At 38.6% G+C, this 20,826-nt stretch overlaps 1 protein-coding gene across 3 annotated transcripts in view; it reads left to right on the top strand.

Annotated features, from left to right (window-relative positions):
• STARD3NL (STARD3 N-terminal like) overlaps positions 1-20,826 on the top strand; it is a 40,580-nt gene that overhangs the window by 10,238 nt on the left and 9,516 nt on the right. For 2 of the 3 annotated variants that reach the window (XM_006085363.3, XM_023751068.1), the window contains exons 2-7: positions 10,635-10,917; positions 12,483-12,560; positions 15,354-15,431; positions 17,288-17,341; positions 17,455-17,572; positions 19,212-19,307. In XM_006085363.3, coding sequence (XP_006085425.1) covers positions 10,693-10,917; positions 12,483-12,560; positions 15,354-15,431; positions 17,288-17,341; positions 17,455-17,572; positions 19,212-19,307 — 649 coding nt within the window. In that variant the 5' untranslated portion in view covers positions 10,635-10,692. Of the gene's footprint in view, positions 1-5,630; positions 5,763-10,634; positions 10,918-12,482; positions 12,561-15,353; positions 15,432-17,287; positions 17,342-17,454; positions 17,573-19,211; positions 19,308-20,826 lie in introns of all 3 variants that reach the window. The other variant, XM_006085362.3, reaches the window with a different exon arrangement.

The following is a 20,826-nucleotide window of genomic DNA, read 5'->3' as shown; positions in this document are numbered from 1 at the left end:
ATATGTTTGCTCCCCTTCTTAGCGCTATGTGTTCTTACCAGGGCCACCTCCCTGGGAGAGTTTGTTTCCCCAGCTGGGAATGTTTCCCTAGAGTTAGAGATTAATGGGACTAGGGAAGGGAATAAATCAGTAAAACCCCCTAGTGTTACAGAAATACCATGTATCACTTATGAGGAACTTAGACTAAGACTGTTAGCAATAAATTTAGGACTTGCTAGGCCCACATCCCCAGGGGTCTACCCACCAGAGAAAGTACCAAAGCCTATACCCTTAAAAACCCGTCGATGCAGGGCAGTCCCAAGGAAGACCACCAGGAACGCTAAAAGGACAACTATCAAACAGTTAAAGAAATACTGCTGCAAACAATGCAGGCATGCTCCTTATCTAAAAATCTTATGTGAGCTATGCAAGCAGAAAGACTTAAACTAAGTGCCAGGCAGGTAGTTAATCACCATAGCTAAGAACAATCACACTTAAGCTACATAACCTTTACTTAGGCCATAGAATAGGAAAACCTCCTTCAGTTTTTTCCTTATAGCTTAACAGTAGAGCAATAGAATAGTAACCTTAGAATACAAATAACAGAAACATAGACAATAGATAAGATTAAAATTAGCAGAGCTAAATAGAAATAAGATTTTTAGCAAAGGTCAGGTAAGAAACTGTAAACATAAAACAAGAAACTGTAAAAGGTCAATGGAGGACCCAAAACATACGATGATGTAACTGTAGACGCATGCTTATAGAATTAAATAATATAAATACAGTTGTAACAGGGCAATAAAAAAGAACCTGACTATACTGATCATCTGAACGCTGTCTCCGTGTCTATCATTCTTCGCCGACCCCGTCCACACCTTTGGGAAACCCTGGACCACTGGGACTGGACCCTGGCAGCCCACATAAACTTAAACCTTGTTTATTGACTGTATTAGCCTTTGAGTTTGACATGCTTGTCCTACATGGCCAATTCTACCTCCTCAGAGCTTTGCCCTTACTGTTCCCTCTACCTGCACTGTTCTTTCTCCTGGTATTTACATGGAATTTCTCTCTTACCTCCCACTAGTCTTTGCAGCACCGTCTCATTGAGCTCATCCTGACCACTCATTTTAAAATTACAATGCGCCTTTATTTATGCTCTGTTCCAGGGAGGTAAGTTCTGTGAGGGTAGGACATTTTTTCAATTTTGTTCATTGCTACATCCCCACTGTTCAGAGGAAGATCTGAAACATTTTTGGTGCTCAGAACATATTTGTGGAGTAAATAAAGTAGATGTAGTATATTCTTGGCAAACTTTGAATTTTCAAAAATTATCACGTGCAATTCTTAAATCTTGTAGTACACATCCAGATTCAGTTTCTCAATATATGATTTAGTTTGCCTCAAAAACTATGAAAACATTGGTGTGCATTTACTCAACCATCTTTAAATCTTAATTTATATATCAAATAAAAGTTCAGTAACATTTTTAATATTGCTATAGAGATAGATGACTTAGAAATTAAGTTGCTATAAGAACAAGTTTGGGCCTGGCTGGTGTGGTTCAGTGGTTGAGCGTCAACCTATGAACCAGGAGGTAATAGTTCGATTCCTGGACATGCTTGTATTGCGGGCTTAATCCCTAGTAGGGGGCATGCAGCAGGCAGCCGATCAATGATTCTCACCATTGGTATTTCTATCTCTCTCCCTCTCCCTTCCTCCCTGAAATCAATAAAAATGTATTTTAAAAAAAGTTTGGCCTTGGAAGATAAATTAGTGTTGGTTAGCGCAGTGACTTAAAAACACCATACATATTTTTTTCTGCTTTAATTTTTCCAAGTCATTGATAATAATTTCTAAGTATAGGGGAGGCCGGGGGAAGGTCAATGGGGAAAAAAGGGAGACATGTATACTACTATTTGTAATACTTTAAACAATAAAATAAAATTAAAAAAATAATTTCTAAGTAAATATGAATCTTGAAGCAGATTGTCAAAAGGTTAAATTCTATTTATGGGCATTACTTTTGCTGATATTAACAGAAATGAGTGGATGAGATAAGACTGCAAGAATGACATAAACTTTAGTAGTGTGCCTTTAATATGTGGGAGGAAGAGGGCAGAATGCAGTGAAGAGTAAGCAAATTTATTGAGATGGAAAAAGACTTTCATTATGTCTCAAACAAATGTAAACAACACTAGAAAGTATGAGATCTAGAACATTGATGTTTGGAATAAAACCATTGAAAAATACATCGAGATATTACTATGTAGTTGGACTTCTAACTTCTTAAAGAAAAGTAAGAGAAAGAACAGAAGAAAATGCTGTTGAAATGTAGGTACCAGTGTAGTAAGTCATCTGCATGAATAAGAGAGCAGATGGTATGTGCCTGAGTCGTGATGGGTGATGCTTTATAAAAAAATCAATTTCCCTAAGTGTCTGGGAAGTATATGAGTACTAATGTATGGAACCAATGATGGACAAATTTGGCTTTTCAACACTTAGAGTAAAGTGATATCTTATGCACATTTTCACTAAAGAACTGAGCAAACTAGATCCCAAACCATTGCACAACGTACACTCCACTGTTTCACTTAAGCCTTATAACAACAAAAAGAATTTCATAGGTTCTTGACATTGGCTCAAGATTCAGACAGAATGACTCCTACCTGCAGTCACAAATTAGAAGTCTTTAACTTCTGTAATCAAATCTCTTATGTCTAGGTGATTTAATAGTTATATCAAAGGCAGAATGATTTGGATACCCGGAAATCTAATAAGTATAGGTTTTCCTTTTAATCTGTCATGGCCTCTCAAACTGCTGTATACAGAAGAGTTATTATACAAAGATGTGTACAAAAATCCGTGTCCATTCTATTTGTAGAATTATATAAGAGATTGTCTAGGATAATTCTGGTTCCTTGCTCTGTGCTTTTATGAGCTCATACTAATAGCAAAGTTAATGGTTTTTTTGTAATGAAAACTTTTTACTCTCTTCCATATCTCTACGTACTGCATATACTTATATATACTGTTAACCAAAGAAGAGGTTCAGGCTGTAAGAAAGAACAAAAGGCATTTATATGAGCAAAAGGATTGCTGGAGATGCAAATTCAGTTAGCAACCCAAAAGGCTCTCTGAATAGAACAAAGAAAGGATTTATAAAGGCAAAACCACAGAATGTAATTAAAATCAAGGATTGCTTGCTAGGTTAACAGGATTGATTAGTTCCAATATGAAAAGTTATTCTCTTAGCAATTCTCATTCCATTTTCTTTTCTTCAGTATCAATACTATATACACATTATGTCTAAATATATTATATATATATATATATATATATATATATATATATATATATATAAAACATCCTTATGTTCTTAGGTTTTTCTGAACTATTCTTAATTTAAGTTCTGTATATCATGCCACTTACTACTCAGTATTCCAGCATTCATCTCCTAAGAATAAAGGCATTCTCCTACATAACCAGGATTGCAAACCATAACCAACTCCCCAATTGTCTTTAGTAGCTTTTCTTTTTTTAAGTTTTTTATTCAGGATTCAGTTTTGGCTTGTGCCTTGCAGTTGATGTTCATGTCTCTTAATGCTTATTTAAATTTGAAGAGTATCCATACCACTTTTCCTTTTTGTTTTTGCTTTGCGTTTTATCACATTGATTTCTCTGAAGAGTCCACGATAGCTGTCTTGTAGAATGTCCCATGTATTGTGTCTGTCTGCTTGTTTCTTTATGACTAAATTCAGATTAAACATTGTTGGTAAGGGTATATCATAATCGATCATTGATATCTTGTACTTCTTACTGCATTACATCAGAAGGCACGTAATGTCAGCTTGTTTCAATATTGGTGATACTGTTTGATTACTTGGTATAAGTGGTGACTGCCATATCGTTCTACAGTGAAGGTGAGGCAGGATAGTAAGAAGCTAGGAAATTCCTGGGCATGGGGATGGGGAAACTGAAACAAGAATATTAAACAACTAGAAGCCCGTTGCAGGAATATTCCTGCAAGAATAGGGCTTCCTCGGGCCAATCTCGCCACCAAGCCCCACTGCCCAGGGCCGCACACGGGGATCCCGGCTGGGGGTGGGACTTAGGTGGCACACAGGGGCCCGGATGGCGGCTCGAGTTGGCCCGCCCTGCCTGCAGTATGCAAATTAGCCACCATCTTTGTTGGCAGTTAATTTGCATATCACGCTGATTAGCCAATGGGAAGCGTAGCAAAGGTACAGTCAATTACCATGTTTATCTATTATTAGATAGGATTTGAACAACCTACAGCAAGCTAGTAATTTGCAAGAACTTATCTGCCCTAACCAAGGACACGTGAGAGCGAATGGTTTATACCTCTCCTCCCTAACCAGAGAATGCATAGCTTAAAATCACCCTGGTTGGGGAGATAGAGGACAGAGACCCAGTTAATGCCGTTAGTGCCAGCTAGACCCAAGGACAGAGGAAGCCAGGCGAACAAATAACAAAACCCTATTAGACCCAAGGTAAAAGTAAAACAGTAAAGCAGACCAAAGAATAATCCCAAACTCCCCTATATGCTCACTTTGATGCATCAACGTATTAGAAAGTATCTGGAAAGCTGATGAATATTCTACTGAAATCCTCCCCTAAGATTCTCCCTCACAGAAGGAAGATAAAAACCCTCAAGGCAAAGACCCAGGGCAGGCTTGCTCTAGCCGTGGTCGGCAAACTGCGGCTCGCGAGCCACATGCAGCTCTTTGGCCTCTTGAGTGTGGCTCTTCCTAAGCCTTAGGAGTACCCTAATTAAGTTAATAACAATGTACCTACCTATATAGTTTAAGTTTAAAAAATTTGGCTCTCAAAAGAAATTTCAATCGTTGTACTGTTGATGTTTGGCTCTGTTGACTAATGAGTTTGCTGACCACTGCCTGCAGAGGTGACACGCGAACTCATTTTTTTGGTTGATTTTTCTTTGTTAAATGGCATTTAAATATATAAAATAAATATCAAAAATATAAGTCTTTGTTTTACTATGGTTGCAAATATCAAAAAATTTCTATATGTGACACGGCACCAGAGTTAAGTTAGGGTTTTTCAAAATGCTGACACGCTGAGCTCAAAAGGTTCGCCATCACTGCTCTAGAGCATGCCCACGCCCCTTCTGGAGCATGAACTTTTTACTTCCTCCTAAACTCTAAGAGTCCCCACAAGGCTTGTAACCCAGGGAGCAGCAGGCAAGGGCAGCCAGTCTCAGGGGAACCCCTCATCCTGTCTCCAACTTTCCAGTGAGCTAACAGCCCTGCCTGGCTCACTTCTTTCCTATAATGTTTCTAGGGAGTCAAAGCAGAGCACCACCACCTAGGCCAGTGATGGTGAACCTTTTGAGCTCGGTGTGTCAGCATTTTGAAAAACCCTAACTTAACCCTGGTGCCGTGTCACATATAGAAATTTTTTGATCTTTGCAACCATAGTAAAACAAAGACTTACATTTTTGATATTTATTTTATATATTTAAATGCCATTTAACAAAGAAAAATCAACCAAAAAAATGAGTTCACGTGTCACCTCTGACACGCATGTCATAGGTTCGCCATCACTGACCTAGGCTCTCTCCTGTTGCTTCTTCTAACCTAAGTCCTTCCTATTTTCACTGTCCCCAGCTTTAATAAATGTACTCTCAAACTCACCTGGACTCGAGTTGTGAAATCTTCCCTACAAGAAGTCAAGAACCCATACACTACCCACCTGCCTGAGGCAGACTCGCTCGGCCCAGTCCTGGTCCAGTAACAGAGGTATATTATCCCTTAATGAAATTAACTGATCTGAGGGATAATACTTTGAGACTATAAAGATTCTATTTCCTAACAAACTTTTAATAATTTTTAGCATTTACTAAAAATCTTTGCCTAGCCTTGGTCAGGTGGCTCATTTGGTTGGAGCATCATCCCATTCACCAAAAGTTGCAGGTTCGATCCGTATGGGAGGCAACTGATCAATTGATGTTTCTCTCACATCGATGTTTCTCTACTTCCTCCCTTTTTCTCCATCTAAAAATCCATAAAAACATATCCTTAGGTGAGGATTAAAAAAATATATATATTTGCCTAAATCAGTTACTTCAACTGGGGTTATAAACTTGATTTTTCTAATTTTATTATTTCTTCTATCTTTTCTGTTGGACTTTTTTTTTTTTCTGTAAAGAAGAGCTTCTACCCTATCTCTCCTTTTTACAGTATTACTGTGGACTTGTGGAACTTTTTAATTTTTCTAAATATAAATTCTAAAAATTATTCATTTTCATGTTCAGATTGTTTCACATTGGCTAGCAGGAACTCCTGAAGACAAGCCTATACAATTTTTTTCAGATGATGTGGATGTTGTGTCTTCTCTAAGAAATCTTTGCCTGTAAACTGTTTTCCTACATTATCTTATTTTTTGCATGGTGTGAGTTAGGGTTCAAAGTTCTTTTTCATTTTTTCAGTTTTGTTATCTGGTTGACCCATCATCATTTGTTGAAAACAAACTTTCTTTTCATCATTAGATTGTTTTGACATCTTTGTTAGAAGTCTAATGATCATATTAGTGCTGGCCTAATTCTAGGCTCTCCATTATGTTCCATTAATCTATTTGTTGATCATTATGTTAGTTTCACGTTATTTTTATTACTGAGCTTTATAGAAAGTTATTAGTGTAAGTTCCAATTTTGCTCTTTTTCTAGATTGTTTTGGCTGTTTTCATTTCTTTGCATTTCTATATTCATTTTAGAATTGCCTTGTCAATTCTACCAAAGCCTTGATTGATTATGAGTGGGATTGAGTTGGGTCTGTAGATCAGTTAAGGGAGAATTGAAATATTAACAATATGAATTCTTCATATCCATAACTATAGTATATCTCTCCATTTATTTTCATCTTTTATTTCTCTAAACTATGTTTCGTAGTTTTCAGTGTTAGGAATTAGCATATTTTTGTTAAATTTATATATTATAAATTGTTATATATTTTGTTACATTAAATGCCCCCCCACCCCTTTGTCTCTAGATTTCCCCCACTTCCCATATGAAGCTCAGAATGAAGGAACTGGTAAATAGGTGAATCACAATATCCTAAGTGAGCTGTTGGTTTCTTTAGGGAAAATGTAGACCAAAAATAATCTTATGCAGCGTAAGAGGAGTTATGTAGGTCTGTGTACACCAAGCATGTCAAACTTGTGGCCCGCAGGCCGCATGTGGTCCACAACGAATATTTTTGTGGCCCAGCCAATATAACAGAGTGTAAGAAATGTTTTAATAAAAATTTCGTAAAAAAAAAAAAAATAAATAAATAAATAAAAATTTCGTAACTTAATTTTAAAATATCTTGTTATACATAATCTATATATGTAAAAGGCTAAGTGACCGACCATCTGTTCGCCCGACCATCCAACCAGCTGGTACCTACGGTGCGCACTGGCAATTTAAAAATAAACCTTGACTCGCACATGCGTGATATATATAAAGCTCTCACTGGCACCAATCACACGTGTGTGTTTCAATCTGTCATTGTCGATTGTGAATTTGGTTGTTTTTGTTGATATTTCTATTATAGAGAAAGGGCAAATAGCAATATTAAAATATTTCTTCTAATTAATTTCTTTTCAATGTGCACGAATCCATGCACTGGGCCACTAGTTATTAATAACGAGCTACAACGTTTGCTAACGACCGATTACTATAATCGTGTTGCATTTATTTCCCTTACACGCAGGCATACCGTTTCTTTCCACTAATACTAGCAGCGAATATTTTAGCAGCTGATTGCCGCATCATTAGTCTTGTACTGACTTGTTTAGGCTATGCAACAGGAAATATTTCGCTTTCATAGAACAAAAAAAATAGGTTTATTAAATAGGTTGTTAATTATTAGTTAATTAATAAATTCTGCTTATTAATTTGTGCAGTTATTCAGTGTCTGGTAAGTTAATGTTCAAAAAAATATTAATTTTTATTAAAATGTTCTATTATTTTACGTTAATGATTACTCATTTATTTCAGCCCTTCGTATTCAGCATGTCTTCTATCAAAATAAACCTACATTTCTATGAAAATTGAAGCTTTTGGTTTTTTTGCAGCCCACATAAACTTAAACCTTGTTCATTTGGCCCATGTTAGCCTTTGAGTTTGACATGCTTGGCGTACACTATTCTCTGATAGGTATGGAAGAGTAGGAGGAATCACAAGTTTCCCTAAGGAAGTGACCTTTGCATTAAGGCTGATAGGAAGAGTAAGAGCCATAGAGGTAAGGAGAGTAGCACTCCATGAAGAGAGAAAAATTGAAACAGAGGTTCCAGAGAATGTGATTTTTTTTTTTTTTTTAAGGAAACTGCTTGTGATTTTTAGTGCGGTGAAGTGGTACTGGAGAAGTAGATAAAATTAGGCCATGTGCTAGATTATGCAAGATTAAGGAGTTTGTGGTCTGTTAAAGGTCTCAGTAAACTTTTGTCAACATATGAAGCATTCAAACCTGCAGAGAATTTTTGTGAGTTTATTTGAGCCAAACTGTGGACAATGGATTAAGAAAATGTCCCAGAGAACGGCAGTTTTGCATCTTACTCTATATATTACAATCAAAAGAGAAAACGTAAGTGGGCTACCTGAAATCCATTGGTAATAGATTAGGGAGATTGGAGGAAACATAGCAGGGGGCGGGGTTAGGTGGGAATTCTGGGATTGGATAAAAAGTAAAATGTAGACACATGCTTCTCTTACATAGGGAAGGTACAGTATAGTTAACAGTCAACAATAACTCAATAACAGTAAGAGGATTTTTAGTATCTGTCTTGGTGCATTGCTTGTGCCATGAGGGTCTGGTAAAAGGGAAGTTACCCTGACATTCCAAAGTAATGATATCATAGATGCAAAAAGACAATAGACAGGCTTAATTAAGGTAAAGATTGACTTTTGTCAGGGCATATTCTAGCCTAGGACATGACTACCTGCTATAAACTGCTTTTAGTTAAAAGGTTTTAATTTCAGACCACCCTATGTGATTCCTTTAGATCTCTGAGTTTGTAAGTCCACCATGTAGGCCTTTCCTGAGCTTGTCAGGATTAATACATGGCCCCATTTGGTCCACACTATTTAATAAATGATCTTATAAATACAATTTTTATTTTTGTTTTCATGTGGGAAAGATGTCATCATTTAGGAAGCTACCAGTACAGATGGGGCAGAATTTTTCTCCAGTTTTAGTAGTGTGGAATAAAAGAAAGAGAATAAGGTGTTCATGCTGTAAGTACTGTTGAAGTGGCCTCAGATAAGCCAACATAAGGTAAGACCATCTGTACCTAAACTGTAGTGTGTCACTAGAGCAACCTGTGGAAAATAAGAATGAATTACAAGTTTAAGAGCATGCAAATTAATATTTGTCAATTAGCCTAATCTGAATAACTCTCAGTCTTACCCTGGTCCCCTTTGAGAAGCTGATAAAAACAGTAGTCCCTCTTTCTAGAAAAAAAGATGCAGATAATAAAATAAACATTTTAGGCTTTGCTAACCATATGGTCTCTGTTGCAGCAATTTATCTGTGCCATCTTAGTGTGAAAGCATCCATAGGCAATAAGAGTGGATCTGGTGTTCTAATAAAACTCGATATTCAAAAACAGGCAGTGGGCCATATTTAACCTGCAGGCTATGTGGCTATAGTTTGTCAACCTGTGATTTAAAACATTGATAGCTGTGCTAGATTGGAATATTAATCATCAAATATTCACTTACCTACTCTTCCTCTTTGGGTGGAGTATACATCCCCGCTCTATTGCCTTTGGGTTTGGCCTTGAAATATACTTTGACCAATAGAATGTGAGCAAACATGATGTATATACAGAGATGTTAAATGTGTTTACATGTTCTAGCTATTCTAATGTGCTCTTGCCGATTGCTGTGAAAAGAACATGCCTTCTCCCATGCTTGTCCAACCATATAAATCTTTTGCTTTTACTATAGAAGTACATCCTGGCCTTGGGGGAGGAGATTCTGCATCTCCCTACAGGAGTGTGTAACTACTGTAATTACCAGTGGGGCGCTTATGTGTTGCTGAACGTTTTGCAGTGTGCGTATTTCTTTTTAAAGAAGAAGCCCAGAAACATGCTTGTTCATTAAGAGGTGATGGGGAAAAACGAACTTTGGTTTATTAGATACCTTTGGTGGAAAGCAATTCCTCTTTAGCGCACACATTTTTATAGGTAGTTTACACCTTCTGGTTACATGCTCTCTGGGAAGCTATTCAGTTAAAGTTTTCCTAGTCCGTGGGTGATGACAGAATTGTAGAGGTTTTCTTCTTGGCACAGCAAGAGAACTGGCTTGGCTTGCCTACCAACGGGCCTTCTCCAGGTTACCGGGCACACCTTTTTGTTGGGGTTAACATCCTGTCTTTATCCTGTACCACTGTAAGTTTGCATTCTTCTCTATTGCCATTCTTTTCCATACAGCTATTTTGTAGTATTAATTGTTAACATTAAGAATTGCTTCTCCTTTCACTTTCTCTTTATGTCTTCATCAAGACATAAATGTTTTCAGTTAAGACTCTCTGTGCTCCATTAGAGAAACAGTGCATGGAGGTGGGGGTAGTGCTGTGGTGTTGGGTGAGCTCTGATTTCACATGGTGTCTCTCTTTTATTCCCCTCAGGCCTCTTCTCTCTAGGGATGGTGACGTTGGAAAAAGGCTCCTGTAACTCCCCTCCAGGATGAACTCCCTGCCAGCAGACATGGAGAACGCTCTCACAGGGAGCCAGAGCTCTCATGCTTCTCTGCGCGATGTCCATTCCATCAACCCTGCACAGCTCATGGCCAGGATCGAGTCCTATGAAGGAAGGGAAAAGAAAGGCATATCTGATGTCAGGAGGACTTTCTGTTTGTTTGTCACCTTTGACCTCTTATTTGTAACATTACTGTGGATAATAGAGTTAAATGTAAGTGGTTTTTTCCCCATAACAGTATAAGAATTGTTTCCAGAGACAAAACCGTTTTCTTATTTTTTTTTTTTTACATCATTTCTGTCTCAGTCAGTGAATTTTGTTTTTCCCCCCAAATGAGGCAATATTGATCTCCAGCTGAATTGGGCATTCCTTTTTCTTTACTGTTTAAACCAAACCTTGTTAATTTAAAATTCATTTTGTCTGGGATTTTGGAATTTGAATTCATGGTGTTTTGTATTATAGTGAAAATTGGCACACTACAGCCTGGGGTGAAATTCAGCTGGACTGCTTTTGTTAATAAAGTTTTATTGGAACATAGCCCTGCCCATTTGTTTACTTATTGTCTATGGCTGGCTTTTATGTGAGTGGTTGCGTATTTGTGACAGAGTCCTTCTGTCCCACAAAGGCAAAAATGTTTATTCCCTGGTCCTTTTCAGAACATAGATTGCTGATCCTTGCTCTATAAAAATGTAGCATGCTTCTGGAATATATTTTAGATGTTGCATCTCCTTTTCTAATTCCCATACTTAAGATTTTGCATGTTATTTACTCTACTTTTTTGCAAAGAGATTATTAATTCATATGTTATAAAAGTATTTTAGAACCATTTGGAGGTTTGTCTATATTTTGACTTATGCAGTTAGTTATATAGACCAGTGATTTTCAACCTTTTTTTTAAATCTCATGGCATACATAAACTAAATTAGTAAAATTCTGTGGTGCACCAAAAAATATATTTTTTTGCCATTCTGACCAAAAAATAGGTATAATTTTGATTCATTCACACAGGACAGCTATTGTTGTGTTGGCTGTTATAATTTTTTTAAATATATTTTTATTGATTTCAGAAAGGAAGGGAGAGGGAGAGAGAATAGAAACATCAATGATGAGAGAATCATTGATCGGCTGCCTCTTGCACGCCCCCTACTGGGGATCGAGCTCGCAATCTGGGCATATGCCCTTAACCAGAATCGAACACTGGACCCTTCAGTCTGCAGGTGGACACTCTATCCACTGAGCCAAACCAGCTAGGGCTGTAATTTTTTTTTATTTGACAATCTAAAGGAAAAGAAGTCAGTGCCTCTGACTAAATCAGGCATTGCATGTTTTTAAAATTCTTGCAGCACTCTGGTTGAAGATCACTGGTCTAGATCAGTACTGCCCAATAGAAATATAATGCAAACCTCATATGTAATTTTAAGTTTTCTAGTTGCTACATTTATTTAATAAAAGTAAAGTAAATAGGTGAAATTTTAATAATAGATTTTATTTAACCCAACATACCTGTTTTCTCCGAAAGCCTTGGTTCTGTTTACATTTCTTACCAACAATACAAGATAAACTCTTCCAAAAGGCTTTCCTCTCAGGCAAAATTCATCTGCTCCCTTCATTTTCTTTTCTTTTTTTCCTCACCCGAGGATATGTTTATTGATGAGAGAGAGAGAGAGAGAGATATCACTGTGAGAGAGAAACATTGATCAGTTGTCTTCTGTACATGTTCTCTTGCATTACTTTCACACATAAATCTTTTTGTTTTTACTTTTTACTCTCCTTCCTAGGTGAATGGAGGCATTGAGAACACGTTAGAGAAGGAGGTGGTGCGATATGATTTCTACTCTTCTTATTTTGATATATTTGTAAGTATTTTTTATTATAGTTTATTTCAGATATGATGAAACTAACCAAAAGGCAAATTTCCTCCCAATAGACCTCATATTCTATGTAGTTCTATTTGTTTCCTCCCTTGAACACTATATTTCCTTTCCCCCCTAGTTACTGGCCCATTCTGTGTTCTCTTTACCTCTTTCTAAGAAATTATCTGGTCATCTCAAGATACTAAAAGATATAAGAAAGGCAGAAGAAAAAGCCATTCTGATTTTCTTAGAGAAAAGCCTTTATTTTTTCAAATAGCTGAAATAGAAGCCATTGGCACTAATCACTAAAAGGAAAATTTACCTATTTATGTAACAACAGTATGAAAATGCATTTTCTTTTCAGTATATTTTCAATAATAAATCTGTTTCATTTTTCTCTAATATAATTTGGGAAAGTTATATATTGGTAATCTTGGGTACATTAGTCAGTTGTAGAATTACAGATGCAATTATCTGTAGATGAGGCATTCATTTATTCAAATGAATGCTTGCAGTGCTCTAGGACCCTTAAAAATATATATTATTAATTTCAGAGAGGAAAGAAGAGGGAGAGAGAGATAGAAACATCAATGATGAAAGTGAATCATTGATCGGCTGCCTCCTGCACACCCTCCACTGGGGATCAAGCCCGCAACTGGGGCATGTGCCCTGACTGGGAGTTGAACTGTGACCTCCTGGTTCACAGGTCAATACTCAACCACTGAGCCATGCCTGCTGGCTCTAGGACACACTTTGATTGGGTTTGACACAACTCCCTGGTAAATCTCTTTATGATGTAAGTAGATCAGATTCTAGCATTGTGTTAGACATAGCATAGGGATTTAAAATCCACAGTGAATTCCTCCAAATTCATTTTAACTTCTTTATTCACTGTCTTTAGAAACTATAGAACCCTTAAAGTCAGAAAACCTGATTCACAACACTATTACTAGTTGTATATCTTTGAATAAATTATGTCTAAGTTTCAGTTTCCTTAGTATTTAAAATGAGATCATCATCATCATTCTGAAAAGTAAATGAAGTCATACATGGAAAACACATAACCCAATGATAGGTAGAGCTCAGAATCTGCAATCAATGTCATTATTTTTGTTGAAGACTTTAATGATTATATTTCTAATGGTTTTCAAGCTATTCTAAAAGTCTTGTTTCCTTTTTGAAGGAGCCTGAATAAGTGTGTCTGGGGAACAAAGTGGAAGTCCCAATAAGTAGAGCTCAGGATTCCCTTGTTATCACCCCCTTACCTGACTAGTTCCATTTTTATCTATGTAGTATGTAAGGGTTCATTCTTATCTGTAGACAGAGCATAGGCAGTTAAAATTCACAGTGAATTCCCCCAAATTCATTTTAACTTCTAGTATGTTAAGATTCTATACAGTAGGTTGAAAAGTGTTTGAATGCGGCCAAATATTTGGAAAACACTAATATAATGCAATCCCCTTATTTTTCCAAATGAAGAAATTGTGTTTCATGGTTCAGTATCTTGACCTAGCCTAGGTCATTGAAGTTGGTGGCAGAACATGTTATTTCCCAAGTCTTATGATATTTACTTTGAAACTATTGACATATCAACAACAAAATTGATTTCTCTTTTTTCCTCTTATTTCCCTTGCTGAGTTTATCTTAAAATAGCCTGAGTCAGGAATTGTCAGGAAGCCAGGTTAATGCACTGGTCAGATCTCATTGGTTGTCTGTGCCCCATGCTTAGGGGGTTACTGGACAAATAGGGAAAGCCCATTAGCTCAGATTGGAAAGACTGTCGAGCAGGGGACCTGGGAGCATGAAACCTTGGGACCTGGGAGACGTCAAGATAGAGGGGTAAAGAAATACTTTGCCAAGTCCAGAATGTGGAGATAGAATTTGGAATGAAGAGGAACTAAATGGTTAGATTATTGGAAAACACATTTTTAATGAAAGCAGCAAATTAAAGACAAATATAACCTGTGAACTTCATTTATGTAACAGAATCTTAAGTGAGGTTATCTAGTCAATGGCAGCAAAATGTTCAGCCTGCAGCCTTTTAGCTGTTTTGACTAGTGAGGAACTTTTGGCAGACCTCTACCCTGAGTCTCAAGGGTCCAACTCAGAATAAACATACTTTCTGAGTAAAATTGGTAAACTTTTATTCTGTGTTTATTTCTTAGTGGATGAGAGTGACGAAGACAGCTGTAGAATAGTGGTTAAGAGCCTCGTCTTTGAAGTCAGGCTACCTGGATTCAAATCTTGGCTTTCTCACTAAGGAGTTGTGGGGTTTTGAACAATGTTTCTATTCATCTTAATCTGTAAAATATGATTAATGATAGTGGTTGACTCATGTGGTTGTTGTGGTGGGGATTACATGGGATAATAATACACATAAAGGGTTTCACAAAAGTCCCAGAACCATCCTAAATAACCAGATAGTAACTACTGGGGTAGGCTGAACTCTCCCAATAGCCCAGTAACCCAGAGCTTTACCATAGACTTGACTAAAACCCTGCTGTCTTCCAAAGTGGAATTGGAAATATATGTGGACTTAAGTAGAAAGGAAAAATAAACATTTAATTTCATGTTCTTTTGTCGAGAATGGGAAGTTGATTTGAATCCTTATTTGGGTGGAATTACATAAATTCTAAAGCAGGGATCTCAAATGCTGGTCTGTAGACTAGTGCTCGTCTATGGCAGTCTTCAGCTAAATCAGAATAATGAAGGCACTTTGGTGGGTTCTTCATAAAACTAAGTTACTCTTCTTTTGTACATATTTTTGAAAACTTGTCTTTTCTTTTTTTAATATAGCTTTTGGCAGTTTTTCGGTTCAAAGTGTTAATACTTGCCTACGCTGTATGCAGACTGCGCCATTGGTGGGCAATAGCAGTGAGTATACCTGGATGAATGGTTCGCCTCCTCCAGTGCTGGTGGCTAGGGCCTGCTCGCAGCAGGGCTGAGCTGGGAGAAGAGGCAGTTTTCATCTGGCTTTTCCTGAGTCCCCGTTCCTCTACCTTTCAACAGTTTAGCTTCTTTCCAATGGTAATGACCAACTAGCTTTGTCTATATGGATACTGAACCAATTCAGAAATCCAGAGGCCTAATAGGATTATTGGTCAAGCACCAACCCACCCTCTACCTCATTGTATAATGAGACATAAGATCAGTATCTCTGTCACAAAGATATTTAGAAATTTTCCTGTTGATTGAAACTGCTTAGTGATTGTTCATGACTTGCTCTCTGCTCATTTTGATAATTGCCTTCCTCCCTGTTTTATTCCCCTTCCTCCTGTCTTAGAGGGAAACGCTCTCATGTTCCTTTTTATTATTGCCTTTAGGCTTCTTAAAGGCAGTGCCTTTGTACTCATTTCTGTTTCCTTGCATCCAGCATAGAGCACATACTATTCACCCTAAACAAATATTTATTGATTGAAAGAAGAATTATAAGCAATTTTTCTATTTCCACAGATACCTGAACACTCACCTTTTTGAGAGCTCTAATAAGGCAGGTATATGAGGGAGGGGAATGCTGCTTAGGAATAGCCTGCAGTCCTGCTTTTGAGTGTGCAACCTTGGTCTGTGTGTGGGCTGGCACAGGCTTGTCCAGCACTCCTAAGACAATCCACCAGGGGGCGCCTCTGCCTGGGCCATCTCTTCTGAGCATCCACAGAATCCTTAGACCATCCATTGAGCCCCAAGCTTGCATTTCATTGATATTGGCTGACAGTTTTAGCCAGACTTGACTCCTCTCTTGAATACAAAATAGCTATTTGGCAATACCAAATAGCTGATGATTGTCCCTTCCCGATTTTCTATAATAGTCCCTATTTGAGTTTCTGTAACATGCAGTAGGACTTGTCAATCCAACTGTCTCAGTGTTTTGTTTTCAGAAAAATGATTGACATTCTGTGAGAGTTTTAAGAAAGTATCTTCAGTCTCTAATTGTAAATCATCAAGAGGACAGGTTAGATTTAGCATATTCATTTTATTGTTTCTGGTTTTTATTTTGAAAAACATTTATAGAGAAGGGTCCAGGCAGCTGGAAGAAGTCAGCTGGTACCTAAACAGCACTTAGTTCAGCCTGTAAAGTTAATTAGTATCAGAATGTAAAATCCTTCCTCTCCAAGTAACTCACTTTAACTGGTGTTTGTGTGTGTGTGTGAGCTGGTGTGTGTGTGTGTGTGTGAGGGGCAGGGGGAGGCGTGTTTTGCTAACAAAGGGGGGGTGTGCAACTTTGTTAATACTCACTAAGCACAACACCTGATGTCCCCTGACCTCCATTCTGTCAATCAAGGCGACTATTTGGCATTCACTTTGCTCAGGTTTCATATTGCCACAAATCTTAGTTGGAGGACAGAGTGACTAGGGCCAGGTCCTATGGGATAATCCCAACCCCAATCCCAGGAGCCCTGCCTCTGCATTTCACTGTCCTTTCTTCTGTGGTGATAGTGTGTTTGGATAAAATTTAGTTTCCCAACACACCAGCTAGTTTCCCAACACACCAGCTTGCTAAATGTGGGAGAAAGGCCATTAGAGCCAGCCAGGGATTGTGTGTCACATAGAAGTCCACTTTGCCGCAGTCTGGGTTTAGGGGATAGAGAGAGAGTGATGTGGGAAGGAGCCGGCCTGGGCGTAGCTTCTCGGGCTTTGTGTACTTCTGGCTCAGGTGGGTCTCTTGTGTGAGGAAGGTGCCTCCACAATGTCCAATGTCTAATTTGAATGGTGCCGACTTTTGTGTCTTTCAGTTGACGACAGCAGTGACCAGTGCCTTTTTACTAGCAAAAGTGATCCTCTCAAAGGTATGGCCTACCACTTTTTCTGAAGAATGCCATCTATAATAACCATGCCTCGTTTTCCACTGTGAGCTCATGGTAACTGGATTTCCCTCTGCTGCTCACATCTGTTCTTCCAGCTTTTCTCTCAAGGGGCTTTCGGTTATGTGCTGCCCATCATTTCATTCATCCTTGCCTGGATCGAGACGTGGTTTCTGGACTTCAAAGTGTTACCTCAAGAGTCAGAAGAAGAAAATAGTAAGTTCCTCTCAACGTTGACCTCCTGGGACTGGCTAGGTGCTGAGCTGGAAGGAAGAGCTGTGGGTGCCGTAATTTGAGCGGCAGGTGGCTGAAGTTAGCAGATCGTGGTGTCTATGTTCTTTAGTGGGTGTAGCTGATATCGCAAGGAGAGTTGGATGAAAGGGTAGTGACCGAATGTGGCTCCTCCCTCCAGCTGTTAGACCTGGTGAAGTTCAGGAAGAGGAAGAGAGCGAGCCAGCAAGCCATTCAAGAAATGCACCACGCTCCTCCGAGTAGCTGAGTGATAGCTAGCGTTGTGGAGTTGTGAGTCCTGCCAAAGCTGTTGTACTCTCCCTGTGCGGCTTTGAGTATCCCTGGATATTGACTAGGAAGGCCAAGTGATTCATGGAGCTTTATGATTAATTATTGGGCTGGAATTCTTTTCTAAAGCGTGGCCTTAGTGGAAGCCCACGTACTCCACCCGCCCTCTTGCTGGTGACATGATCCAAGCTCAACAGAGACCCAGGCAGATTTAAGTCATGCTCTTCCATGCCCCCTCCGTCACCTGGCTCTTTTTGCCCTGCCTGATAGAAAAAAATGCCTGTCTTATGTAAAGGTAAACATGATTATAACCCAAAGGAACAGCAGAAGGAAAAGTAACCTTGGAAATGGCTTTCTTTAGGAAAAACCTCATTTTCAGAGAAGACATCTACAAGAAAAGAATTATTCAAGAGTAGGTTTTAAAACACATTAATCAGACCAAGCCTTATCTATCCTGTGCCTTCTTTTCCTTAATGAAAACATACTGTGGACTTGGGACAAAGTTAATGAAAATCATTTTTTAAATTATATATAAGTTGAACTTGATTGAAAGCAGAACAACTATTAATGTGACTGAGGCCTGAATGCTTATGTGTTTAAACCAGATTCAAAATAAGTAACAAAGCAGAACACACAATTAATGAAACACTTTCCAATAGCGCTTATTTTTACTGTCTGTAGCATATTTTACACACGTACCTGGTATCTGCTATTTGGCCTGCTGTTTCTCATTGTTAACTCACATTCAGTCAGAGCTCGTTGTTGATGGCCTCTCTCATGTGTTAGTGTTCTTGAACTGTCCACATCATCCTTCCTTTTCTTCTCTTTTCTTTGTTTTTTCTTTTTTTAATACCCTTCTTTTGTGAGGACCTTTTTACTGGATAACATTTGTTCACCATCTTAATTACTCTTTACATACTTACAAAAGTCTGTCCATTCATTATGTTTTACATCTGGCAATTCTCCAACCACATGCAGACGATAGACCACTTGTCCGAGCTGACCAGGTTTTCTGTTTTGCTATGTGTTTGGTTCTGATGGTGTTGATTTCTGTAGGGAGAAGCTGTTCTCAAGGGAAGATGCTGTAAATACCGAGTCACAGAATCACATGAGTAACATGAGGCCATTTTTTAAAACTAGTTGAAATCTGTCCTTACAGTACAGGTTCACAGTTTATTAATAAAATGTATTTTTTGGTGGAAAGATTTTCAAAGTATCTCTTTGGCGAAGACTTGTTTTTAAATGTAATATTAACATCATTTTATTGTGGTTAGCCTTGCCAAGAAGCTACCAGAACAGTGGCACCATCCCAGCCTCTGAATTTCTTCTCTTTCAGGACTCCTGATTGTTCAGGATGCTTCGGAGAGGGCGGCACTCATTCCTGGTGGCCTTTCCGATGGCCAGTTTTATTCTCCTCCTGAATCCGAAGCAGGTAAAAAAATTTGATTATCATTTGTGTTTTTTGTCCATTATTCAAATGCTCAGCCTCTGTCTCTCCCTCTACTTCTCAAAACACTTAGCAAATATTTAACATACCAGGTATTTCGGATATGAGAATAGCTAAGACATGCTCTTGACATGTGATCAGTGGTCTGACATAGAGATGTAAAACTAAATGGAATAGAGGGCCAGGGACACAGTGGCTTAGCGTCTGCATCCTAGAAGACGGGCAGGAGAGACAAGGGCTTTGATGCTCTCTTTATTACCTGCCATTCCCTTACCCTCCTGCAGGGCCTCCCATGTTTAGGAATAGAAGCACTGTCCACCCAGTTTTCCAAGTCAGAAACCAGAGCCTCCCTGGGGACTCTGCCATTTTGATCCTCTCTATTTCTGCCTCCTTTATCTCATTCAAATTGTACCACTTAATTTCTTTTTTTTCCTTTTTATTGAATTTATTGGGGTGACACTGTTAACAAAATTATACAGATTTCAGGTGCACAGTTCTACAACACAGCATCTGTACACTGTATTGCATGTTCACCACCCTAAGTCAAGTCTCCTTCCATCACCTTTATCCCCCCCCATAAATGGTGCGGGAAAAATGGTGATAGAAGGGGACTTCTGTCCACCTCCACCTCCCTCCACTCCCCTCCCCGCCGGCTGTTACCACACTGTTATATGTGTTCATGAGTTCTTTCTCTTCTTTGCTCAATCCTTCCACTCCCCCCATCACCCAGCCCCCCAGTCCTTCTCTGACAGCTGTCAGCTGCTTTCGATCTATGAGTCTATCTCTATTTTGCTCGTTTTTTGTTCATTAGATTCCACATATGAGTGAAATCGGATGTGTACCACTTAATTCCACCTTGAGCTTGAATTCAGCATTTCTTGCTTCAGTTTCTGCAACAGCCTATCTCCCTGCTTTAGTTGCCTTCTCACAAGCAGCCACCAGAGTGCAGTATTAAAAATAACAATCGCATTTTTCTAAGTGTTTCTCATAACCACTCTGATGTGAAAGTCTTTCTCCCTATTTTAGAGAGAAGCATATTGAGGCACAGAGAGGTGAAGGTGTTTGTTCCACATCATACAAAGAATAAGGGTTGGAAGTAGGATTTGAACACTGGCTCTAGTGCTGGAGTCCACGCTCATAGCTAATAAATATATAGCCTTTTAACATGAATGAACATTAAAAATTGATCACATTATTGCCCTGGCCAAAAGCCTTCAGTGACATCAAAGATTACGAAAGTCATGACTCCTTAGCCTGGCAGAATGCATTTCTGTGACCACCTTACCCAGTTGTCTGGCCTCTCTGCTTATTAACTTTCCTTGTGTTCTGTTCTTAGTTTTTCTGAAAATGCGGTGTGCAAAACCCTCTCAAGCCATTGTGCATCTTGCTTTTTTCTGTCCTTAACACTACATCTCTGCAATCCTAGTCTCCACTCTTGTGTTCAGAAGGCTTCTCCCTACCTCCCACCCACCCTGGGCTCCTGGCAGTGTTGGCAGCATGTCCT

Source organism: Myotis lucifugus, unplaced genomic scaffold (assembly GCF_000147115.1).
Source record: "Myotis lucifugus unplaced genomic scaffold, Myoluc2.0 scaffold_18, whole genome shotgun sequence".
NCBI classification, from domain to species: domain Eukaryota; kingdom Metazoa; phylum Chordata; class Mammalia; order Chiroptera; family Vespertilionidae; genus Myotis; species Myotis lucifugus.
Note: the sequence above shows the minus strand (reverse complement) of the source record. Positions and strands in the feature narration are given on the sequence as shown.